We start from the raw sequence: 10,432 nt of genomic DNA, 5'->3' as shown, positions 1-10,432 counted from the left end.
ATGGCATATTTGTGAACCGAATTCATGCTTTTTCTCTTTGTGCTCCACTGCTGAGGGGGACGTGCGCTAGTGGAATGTTTGTGAGACAACGAGTGTACATGTGCGTGTTCTAAACACAAACACAGTTCGACGTGAGAACCCGTGACGGCTTCAAATAAAAGATTTCACCACATTGTGCTGTTCTCATCTAAGGGAGTTTTTCCTTGCCACAGTCGCCATGGCTGCTCATCAGGGGGTAAATACACATCGTTCATCTTAAGCTGCTTGGAGACAATGTCTGTTGTGAGAAGCGCTATAAAAATAAACGATTAATTTGCTGTAGTGCTACAGAGGAAACTTAACAGAAGATGCTCCACACCTGCTGCAGAATGCCATTTGCCTCTCTCGTGTATGTCAGAGTGTAAACTAACCTTTTACAGAACCTCTCAGGAACCACTTTGACAAGTGTATCTTACTTTCACCTGCAGATCTTAAGTATGAGTGAGAGAAGTTGCTGTAGCTGAGCAGCAGATGTGTGCAGAATGAAGCAAACGGCTGAGAGGTGGAACAACATTAAATGCAGTTTATTAAACAACCAGCTCTTTCCCTCCTATCATACATCTATACAGCCAGGGTTCTCCATAGGGGTAGAAAAAAAGACAAATGAAAATTTAAGACAGTCAATTGAAACTGAAAGACTTGTCTAGACCAGGGACAGAAAGCTGAGGTGGAAAATTCTAATCAGATAGACTCTGCTCGCATTAATTTTCATCAGTTACAGGCTCTGCTCACATTAATTACTGTCTGCTACTCTCGAACGAGCAGTGATATATAGGTATATCTATCAGGAGTTCTGCTGTGCTCACTGCATTAATGTGCATCAGTTTCAATTTTAAATATTCAGCATGTGCTCATTTGAAATCTGCTCAATTCTTCACATGGATTAGAATAGAAAAGTGTACACAAGCAAAAATTCAGTTAGTCCATTTCCAATGTTGTTAAACACGATCTGAACCTTAGCCGACTGAGGCGCTGAGCCACAGCTATACTATATTTTCCTGGTTGCACAGCGTCCTATAAAAGCGTCGCAGATCCTCGTTCCCGAGCCAGTTCTCAGCTCTTGATCCACAGGTTTTTAATATGCTCCGTTCATTTCATCTGTAGGACCACCTACACAGTGTGTTAAAGAAGACATCAGTACATGTGGTAACATCAATGTTCAGATCCAAAATGGTAGGCAATAAAATGATGACAAATGATGCCTGAGTGAGAGAAAGCATGTACCTTATTTGCAGCTTCTAATGTAGTGATGAGCGTGTTTAACTCTTCTTTGTTCATTTCTATGTTTACAGCTTTCTGGATTCCATCCTCTGTCAGGTCAAGACTGAGGTTTAGTAGAGGAGTGTTTAATGATGACAGCTTATCACTGGATAATGCAAGCTAAACAGAAAAAAAGGAAAAGAGGAGATTTTAAAAAAACTATTTGGTCAGCAAACTCATTGTCTTAACTAAGACAAGATAAATTATACCTTTATTTGTCCCACAGTGGGGAAATTTCTATGTCACAGAAAAGAAAAATGTATAAGCAAGGCTTGAATTGCAGAGATATCATCTTGTTTCCTTTTTGATATACTTCTGAAATGAAAGTGAACAGATTTCCAATGCTTATATTCTAGAGGTCAACTGTTTTACCGATACTGATCTATGTTGTATCGTACTTGCTGACAACTGATTAATCAACCGATAAGAGTGAAAATGCTGCTTCTTTCGGCTTCTCCCATTAGGGGTCGCCTCAGTGGATCCGTCTCCAAACCCCCCTGTCCTCTACATCTGCCTCTTTCATACAGACTACCTGCATGTCTTCCCTCACCACATCCATAAACCTCCTCCTTGTCCTTCCTCTTTTCTTTCCTTCTGGTGGCTCCATCCTCAGCATTCTCCTACCGATATAACCCATGTCCCTCCTCTGCACATGTCCAAACCATCTCAAGCGCACTTCCCTCATCTTGTCTCCAAAATGTCCTACATGCGCTGTCCCTCTAATAAACTCTTTTCTAATTCCTGTTCATCCTCATCACTCCCAACGAAAACCTTAATATCTTCAGCTCTGCTACCTCCATTAAAATGGGTTTAAAAACTCCATGTAAAATAGTACTGAACAATAATACAAAATAAATAAATAAATTAAATAAAATGAATGTAATTTCAATGCTCTGGACTTTGTGAATACATTCAAAGTATCCTTTTTAAGGATGACTGGAATTATTTGAAATGGTAACGCTTTAAAATTAAGATTCCATTTGTAACATTAACTGAAGTTAATAAATGTTTTTGAAGTATTGTTTATTTAAACAGTTACTAATATATATGTATTTTTTATCAAATAAAAAGTTCATTTTATAGATCAACTTCAGTAAATGCACTATGAACTAACTTGAATAAAGTACAACACTCAGTCTCACGTGTCAAAACAAACAGCACGTGGTGTCAGTGATTCGCCTCTAGAGGCCGCTCTTGTACTGTATAATGACAGCGGAACTTCTCAGCCGCTCAAGCCCAGACACCACCCGGAAAAACTAGTATCAGTATAGATTATGCAGATAGCCGATAGTTTCAGCAATCGACTATCGTTGCCGATTAATCTGCAAAACCAATGAATCAGTCGATCACTATTAAATTCGGTCATCAACTGTGAGTCGAATGCAATTTTATGCAAAACATCAGAGGCACAAGAACAGTGTTCTTTTTGTGTCCTATGTACATGAACAACATCTGTGTCATGTCTTTTAACATTACATGCTCCATGTCAGAAAATAGGTCAGTGGATCAGGGATTCAGATTGATCTGACCTTAATCCAGCCTTCCTGGTAAAAATCATTCCTGATACAATAGTCATTATTAACTTAGTGATCCCTAGACAGGACAACTTTACACTGTTGCGTACTTTTAGCTGCCAGTTGAAGTCGTCGAGTTGCGTACTGCAGATTCTGTAGGTTCTGTCCACCAGAGCTTGCCTGATCTCCTCCTGCCTGGCATGCACACACTGCAGAACAGCCCCTGAATGTGCAGATTCCAAATCACCCAACAATTCCTTTATCTACACAAATGCAACATGGGGAAAAAATGCATGAGATACTGCGTGAGCGCAACAGTTTATATGAATTGTTTGCGATTCTTACATCACATGGTTTACGTCCTAATTAAACGAAGATTAGTTGTAGATATTCTCAATAATACAAACCTATCAAATATGAATTGACACACTATGTCAAAAGATTTTTTTTTTTTATGTGAGGCTTTCAAGCTGTTGCCATGAAATTAAAGACACACAACTATATAGAATGTCTTTGTATGCTGTAGCATTATCATTTTGGTTCAGAGGAACAAGGGATCAAGCCCATCTGTTCCAGCACAACAATTTTCCTGTGCACTATAATATAAAGTGGTCCATAAACCTCGGCTTGGTTTCCCAAGAACCCGAAAAAAAGTCAAGTCTCAATAAACTGGTCAATAAACTGGTTTGGGATCAACTGAAATGGGATGCTCTTGTGGTTTAAAAGCAAAATGTCTAATAGAAAGTCTTGCCACAAGAGTGGAGGCAATTACAGATGCAAAAAGAGGCCCAAGCACATGTAGGAATGATTAGACAGGGGTCCGAGTACAATTGAAATTTTAGATACTTAACCTCCTGGTCTGAGCATTTCCTCCCAACTGCGACTCGAAAGAAGTAGGTTAGGGAGCTGATCAGTTCACCCCACTCCAGAAGACTCCATGTTTCACCATACTCCAGGCGCTTGGGCTGATTTCGACCACAGAGCCCATCCACCACCCTGTGCAGGAGCTGAACAAGCAGCAATGATGAGAAGTTAAATCATGATATGCAATAATAATAATAATAATAATAATAATAATAATAATAATAATAATAAAATAAAATAAAAATGTATTATTATTATTTGCAATACATTGTTTTTAGTCGAATTTATCTTGGAACATATATCTGTTGCAAAAATCAAAGATCCCTCCAACTCATAATTCCCACGGCTGAAGAAATATTTTGTCTCTGCGCCTGTTGTACATCTGGATTGATGCTGTATACTAGTGTGAACTCGTTCTCCATATAAAACGTTTCCTTTCCCCATTAAACGCACTGCATGCAGCAATTAATTTCCACACCATTATGCAAAGCTGACTTTGTTATAAACCGATACACATCTCAATGTCCTGTTACCTACTTTAGGACACTCTGTTGGCGATATTTTATCGAGCAGTTTCAGCATGGCGGCTTCGACTTCCGCTTTCCTGCCTCAGCTGAGACGCATATCACATGGCTGATGCAGCTAAAGCTGTGTTGCCAGAACCATAATTTTTGCGCTTTAGTTTTAGTGTATAATCTGTCTGTTTTGAGTACATGATGTCAAATAAAAATCACATATAAAGATTGTTTACTTTTACATTATTAACACAATGATTTAAAAATAAAAACACAACTCAGGGACAAATAGTGATGCTTTAAGAAAAGGTCGATAAAGGGGGAGCGTGTTTTAAACGGACCTGGCGACTATAAGTTAGGAGTCATTTGACGTGTTTAGTGGATTAGATCCATTTAATGCATTAGTTCTCAAATGATAACCATAGTGTAGACGTAGCTTTGTTTAACCAACATCATCCAAAGTCAGCGATCAAGGTTTAGTGTTGCTTTTTTTTTTCTTTTTTTTTTTGCAATTAAGGGTAATTTCGCGCGAACTGAAGGTATATTTTACAAGACAAAAACAAAAAACCAATTAAACCCGGAAGGAAATTTTCAAGCTAAAAGTCTTCCAGGAAATCTCTGAGATCAAACTGTCAGGGATCTTGTCCTTGTGTAATGAACACATTGTTACTGGCATTGGATTTGATTCATCATCCCTGTCGTTTTAACCTCCTACCTGGATGTGTTTGTTTTTAACTTAATCACAGCACACGTTCAAATGCTTTCTAAAAGTCTTTAAGCAGAAAAGACATACAGACATACATACAGATAGATAGATAGATAGATAGATAGATAGATAGATAGATAGATAGATAGATAGATAGATAGATAGATAGATTTGATACATTTACATTATAGCACAGTGGAATTCTTTCTTTGCACATCTCAGCTTGTTAGGAAGTTGGAGGTCAGAGATTATACAGCAACCAGAAACAATTATGGGCCCAACAATGGCAGCTTGGTGGTCCTGGAACCCCTGACCTTCCTATCGACTTAACCATTGAGCTGCCACGTTCCCCCCATTCACTAATATGAATAAATAACTGCTTTTGGCTATTGAATGATCAGCGTGAACACTTTATAGCACCAATTGCTCTATTTAAACCATTTATATTTTTTTTATATTTTATATGGTTTGAAGCTTTCTTGAGCTGATTTCAAACAGTTTTCTGTTCTTTTTCTCTTGCTTGTTTTTCTTTGTACTCAATAAGCCCTGAATGTTGGTGACTAATGGTAATCTGTGAATGGCAGAAAGCAAAATAACAATGTGCAAGACTTATCCCAGATGTTTCATTTGTTTCTTCTTAAATAAATATACAGAGTTCTGTGAAAAATACTGTGCATTTTCAGCTTTCACAGTTGCAGCTATGCTCGCCATACGCAAGTGTAATGTACAGGAATGATATGATAAGTTATTTCTGTATTTTCCAAGCAGCAACTTATTCCATCCTCGTTGCACTTAACATTTAGAAAATGTATTGCACATTAACTTTCTCTCATTAAAATATCAGATTCATATTATTCATACACAGATGTGAGAAACCACAGTTTATGTTGATGTGCAGCAGTAATAAAGTAGCTGTAGTACACAGGTGTTAATCAGTGTGGTAGATGTAACCTAATATATCCAGTGCTATGTTGCACTTGTACTACATCAACATGAAAGTACAGACATATATCATGTTATAACAATACACACTGTTCAACCATAAAAAAAAGTCTACCTGCCTAATCATTTGTAGATCCCTTTGAGACTCCAAAACAGCTTTGACCTGTCAAGGCTTGAACTCCACAAAACCTGTGAAGAAGATATTTGCAAATCCTTTTTAAGTCTGGTAAGTTCTACAGTGGGACTTCAATAGATACTACCTGTTTGTCCAGCACATCCCAAAGATTCTAGTTCAGGGAATACCATTGCCATAAATGGGTGTTACTTGGTCTGCAACATTATTCAGGTAGGTCATTCCTACTTTGTCAAAGTAACATCCACATGAGTGCCAGGGCTCAAGGTTGTCCATAAGCAATACACACACTTTTAGCCATCCTTGTAATGTAAAAGAAAATGTAATTTATCAGCTCAGGACACCTTCTTCAACTTTTCTATGGTCCATTTCTGATGCCTGCATGACCATTGTAAGCATTCTTAATTGTGGACATGAGTCAGCATCGGCACTCTGATCGGCCAAAAGCTACTCAACAGCTACACTCTATCAGAGCCAGCATGAACTATTTTAGCAGTTTTTCAGCTTTAACACCCCACTTCTGTAGTTACAGAGATGTTATTTATGATCCTAGTCACCTAGCATTTATAATCTTACTTCTAATAAAGTCCCTATTGTCATTTACTGTTTCCAACACATCAATTTCCAGAACTCTGCCATCCATTTGCTGTTTCAGATATTCCACCCACTGATAGGTACTACTCTAGTATGACAAGCATTTATTATTAGGTGGGAAGTTAGTAGGTCAGTGGTTAAGGCTCTGGGTTACCAATCGGAGGGTCTGGGATTCAAGCCCCAGTATCGCCAAGCTGTTACTCTTGGGACCCTTGAGCAAGGCTCTTAACCTCTATTTATATATATGTCTGACCCCAACTTCTGACCCAATATTTGAAGGAAACTATTTCCCTAATGGTACTAATTTTATTAACAGATGATTAATGCAGGACACATTTCTGTTTGACCATTTTATTGAAAATATAAATAACTAAATATAAAAAGAAGCTGAATTACAACCTTTAATGCAACACATATTTATTCACAATGTCCTTTACTTTTACTTTACTCTTTTCTATATTTTTAAAAACACCACTGAAAAATATTTTTTAATCACTAAAGGATTTTATTCACTTTGATGCGCCAAGTCTCAAATAAAGCACCACAATTACCCATGATGGACACATTCGGTCATTAAAACCGTTAGTGTTTTCCAATTAGTGTCCTGAAGATTTACTAATTTACATTTACATTTACAAGAATATTTTGGCTTTATGCTCTATGTTGAGTTTAGTTTCACTAATAATAAACATGCATTTGCACAAAGCCTCCATATTTGTCTATGGCTATGTTAATTAGAGTATTAAAAACCTGAAAAGTATTCATTTAAGGTACTAGAACAGATCAATATGTCCGATTAAGGTGAATAACTCATGGCAATCGTGCGATTAATCGCGATTATGAACTAAATAAGACCACGTGTAGACTAATTTCAGATTTCAAAGCTAAATGCAGTTTTGTTTGTATCACACTATTCAAAATGGACATGCTCCTAAAGCAGTTTAACACAGTTAAAGAGGTTCTAAAGTTAAAATTTACAGGTTCATCCTCAATGAGAGAAGCAGAGGCACGAAGAACCTTGAGAGGAACATTTATTCGAGTTTTATAGCACTTCTGAATTGTGTGTGTATAAGTTTACCGATGAGATAAAGACAATATATGAAACTTGAGAGAGAGAGAGAGAGAGAGAGAGAGAAAGAAAGAAAGAAAGTGTGTTCATGCAACCTCCCCTTGCATGATGGAAGTAGAAAAAGGGGAACCTACACCAGCAGTGTATTTTGTTGATTTAGAAATGCGCTCCTCGTGTCTAAAAGGATTTTAGTGGAAAATCGGAACTTCCCACACATGCAAATGCACCAGAAGGTTTACCAATGATGCGCAAAAGGCACAACGAGATCCGCGCAAGTCCCTGCTGTAAAAGCCGCTTGGTGTCGAAAATGTAACTAACGCCGATAATCTAATACATAACAACCGGGAAAAGGAAACCGCTCAGCCCGCCTCACTTCATCCCCTCAACACGCCGACTTGATGAAGCCCGTGGGGTCGTGCAGAAGAGCCGATGAGCTGAGCGGGTAAGTTTTATTACAGCTGGATGCGGTAAGTTGGTTAGCAGGCTAGCTAACAAACCAGGTCTGACCAAACCCTGAGCTTCAGAGGAGCCGGAGGGGGAGAAGTATTTAATAGTAAAATAGTTGGAAGAGACTCTGGGTATAAACGATCATACAGATGATGTTATTTAAGTACACAGACGTGTGCCCATGTTGCATACAAATAGGTATAGGCGTATTGATTTTTTGCTGTATTTTTCATTACTATCAGTTCATATAGCGGGCCTTCTCCAGACCTAATAGGAAGTCGGAGCGATTTCAATCAAAGGCGTGTTTCGTGTCGGACAAAGATCTCGTGATTTCTCCTGCGTGTTATTTTATAAACCCATGAGGAGAAGCAACTCATGGAACCCGATTAACATGAGCTTTTGTCCCCCTTAGCCGGGGAACTTACAGACCTGAGTGGGAAAGTCTTTGTCATTATGTTCCTCCAAGCGCATCACTTCCAAACAGAGATATAAAGTCATAAACCAGTCCTGATACTTAACCAGTACTCATGTCTCAAACCTGAAATGAATTTTTTTTAATTGCAAAATCAGTTCAGCCTGTCAGAACGTCGGAGAAACCGGAAATGAAATAACAAATCCTACTTTTTTTTGTGAGGCTTATTGCATTGTACTGGGTGTTTGAGATGATCATGACCAGAATGCAGCTGTAGGTTTTTAAAGCTCAATAGCAATCCTCCATGGACGTATCACAGTCATTTATTTATTTATTTATTTTAGAGAACCACTGCATAATTTAAAAGGTCATACTTGTTTCAGTAGGTGCTTTTTTCCCCACTTCCCCCCCCAACCCCCGCGAATCTTATTAATTCTTTCCTACATAGTCAACCATCTACTACCAGAGCACTTATTGAAAACCTTTAACACCTATTAAACATTTGAATTTTCATGATGAAGACGAGTTTAATTTTGAGCTGAAAACTATAACATATTTTGGCCTGATTGCTGTGAAGATATCGTTTAGCAGACCTCTTATTGTAATACATAAAGCCGATTCCTGTGGTTTAGTTCCCTGTTTATTTGTGTGTGCAGGGAAGTTGGAAAGGCTGAGTAGAAAACAGGAGTCTTTTTGAACCTCCTGATCCACTAATGGAGGGCATGCATTGGTTTCGGCAAAGATGGCAACAGTTGGCCTCCACAGATTTAACGCAAGGCTGGTCCTCTGCCAATGAAGCACCAAGCTCAAAAGCTGATTTTGATACTAAGGACCACTCGGGACGCAGACTGCCCGGAAAACGAAGAACGGTGGTGGCACGATATGGTCCACTCCGAGCAGAATACCAGAGCATCTCTAAAGGCTATCAAAGCAACAGCATTCGGACCACCAAGTACACCATTCTCAGCTTCATACCCATGAATCTTTTCCAGCAGTTTCACAGGTAAAAGGGTTCATGAATGGTTTGTGTGTCATTAAGCAGGATATGAGTAAATGATATCCATTTCATGTAACGTGAGAGATAACAAAGAATGGTGTATTTCCACCTCCTGCTGTAAGTCGTGTCTGGAAACGGCTTGAATGCATACTAACAGCACTGGCTCAGTGGCTGCGTGAAAGTTACAAACATAGTGTAGTGCACCAAGCCACAGCATTTTGTGTTTTATCCTGTTATTTTTACAGACCACGAATACTGTGAATACCCATATATTTAATTGAAAATGTACATTATGGACTTAACTCTGTGTCTGTGTTTATCCATTTTTGTAACATGAATTAACAACCAACTACATTTTACACTACACAATACTGAGTGGGTAGGAGAATGATTTTCGTTTCCAATTAAGTAATAACAAGTTATATGCTAACATTTTTTTAGATGAAATCATGTGTTGTTATTAGAATTTTAGTACATTTTAACAGGACATTATAAGCTGTAAAATCTATTTTCAATGTGTGACCATTCAGACTGAATGGAAAAAGCTTGAATAATGCATGCCCAGTAATGAAGTTGAAAGCGTTGCAAATCCATACCTTTGTGTGGTTTAAAGAAAGGGGTGCTTTATATTTGTCGCATGTACTTTACCGCACAGTGAAATTCTTTCCTCGCATATTCCAGAGATGTTAGGAAGCTGGGGTCAGAGTGCAGGGACAGCCATAATACGTATACATTTTTCCTTTTTTTTTTTTTACCTCTACTGTGAAATCCCTGGTTGCATCACAGGCCTATTTTAAATACCCTGACAGTTGCAATGGTGAAAGAATATTTTGGGGTGGCAGCTTGTTGATACTGGCGCTTGAACCCCAACCTTCTGACCAGAAAGCCAGTGCTTTTACCACCTCCCCATTAGTTCTCTGAAAATAACTTTTTTTTTATA

The 10,432-nt window shown here is 38.3% G+C and overlaps 2 protein-coding genes across 6 annotated transcripts in view; one reads left to right on the top strand and one right to left on the bottom strand.

Annotated features, from left to right (window-relative positions):
• Positions 1 to 547: 547 nt before the first annotated feature.
• On the bottom strand, positions 548 to 8,638 carry commd8 (COMM domain containing 8). 3 transcript variants are annotated; one of them, XM_046868868.1, is made up of 5 exons: positions 8,513 to 8,638; positions 3,665 to 3,820; positions 2,924 to 3,076; positions 1,264 to 1,419; positions 548 to 1,149 (listed from the first exon to the last, which is right to left on the bottom strand). In XM_046868868.1, the coding sequence occupies exons 1-5, from the start codon at positions 8,579 to 8,581 to the stop codon at positions 1,129 to 1,131; spliced, it is 555 nt and encodes a 184-aa protein (XP_046724824.1). In that variant the 5' UTR covers positions 8,582 to 8,638; the 3' UTR covers positions 548 to 1,128. The 3 variants fall into 3 exon arrangements, with proteins under 3 accessions (XP_046724824.1, XP_046724833.1, XP_046724814.1); XM_046868877.1 differs by lacking the exon at positions 8,513 to 8,638 and adding an exon at positions 4,215 to 4,342; XM_046868858.1 differs by lacking the exon at positions 8,513 to 8,638 and adding an exon at positions 3,945 to 4,146.
• atp10d (ATPase phospholipid transporting 10D) overlaps positions 7,690 to 10,432 on the top strand; it is a 29,237-nt gene continuing 26,494 nt past the window's right edge. Inside the window, exons 1-2 of one of the 3 annotated variants that reach the window (XM_046868822.1) lie at positions 7,690 to 8,078; positions 9,152 to 9,498. In XM_046868822.1, coding sequence (XP_046724778.1) covers positions 9,209 to 9,498 — 290 coding nt within the window. In that variant the 5' untranslated portion in view covers positions 7,690 to 8,078; positions 9,152 to 9,208. Of the gene's footprint in view, positions 8,104 to 8,857; positions 8,878 to 9,151; positions 9,499 to 10,432 lie in introns of those variants that run through there. The other 2 variants (XM_046868830.1, XM_046868839.1) reach the window with 2 other exon arrangements.

The sequence above is a fragment of the Silurus meridionalis genome, chromosome 2, assembly GCF_014805685.1.
Source record: "Silurus meridionalis isolate SWU-2019-XX chromosome 2, ASM1480568v1, whole genome shotgun sequence".
NCBI classification, from domain to species: domain Eukaryota; kingdom Metazoa; phylum Chordata; class Actinopteri; order Siluriformes; family Siluridae; genus Silurus; species Silurus meridionalis.
Note: the sequence above shows the minus strand (reverse complement) of the source record. Positions and strands in the feature narration are given on the sequence as shown.

Bases quoted from the DNA above. Each gene is read 5' to 3' on its own strand.
- commd8 (XM_046868858.1), bottom strand. From the start codon at position 4,121: ATGGGGAAAGGAAACGTTTTATATGGAGAACGAGTTCACACTAGTATA. The intron at 3,077-3,664 runs GTTAAGTATCTA...GCATTTGTGTAG, and splicing joins GGAAATGCTCAGACCAGGAG to ATAAAGGAATTGTTGGGTGA. The intron at 1,420-2,923 runs GTACGCAACAGT...TTTTCTGTTTAG, and splicing joins ACTTCAACTGGCAGCTAAAA to CTTGCATTATCCAGTGATAA.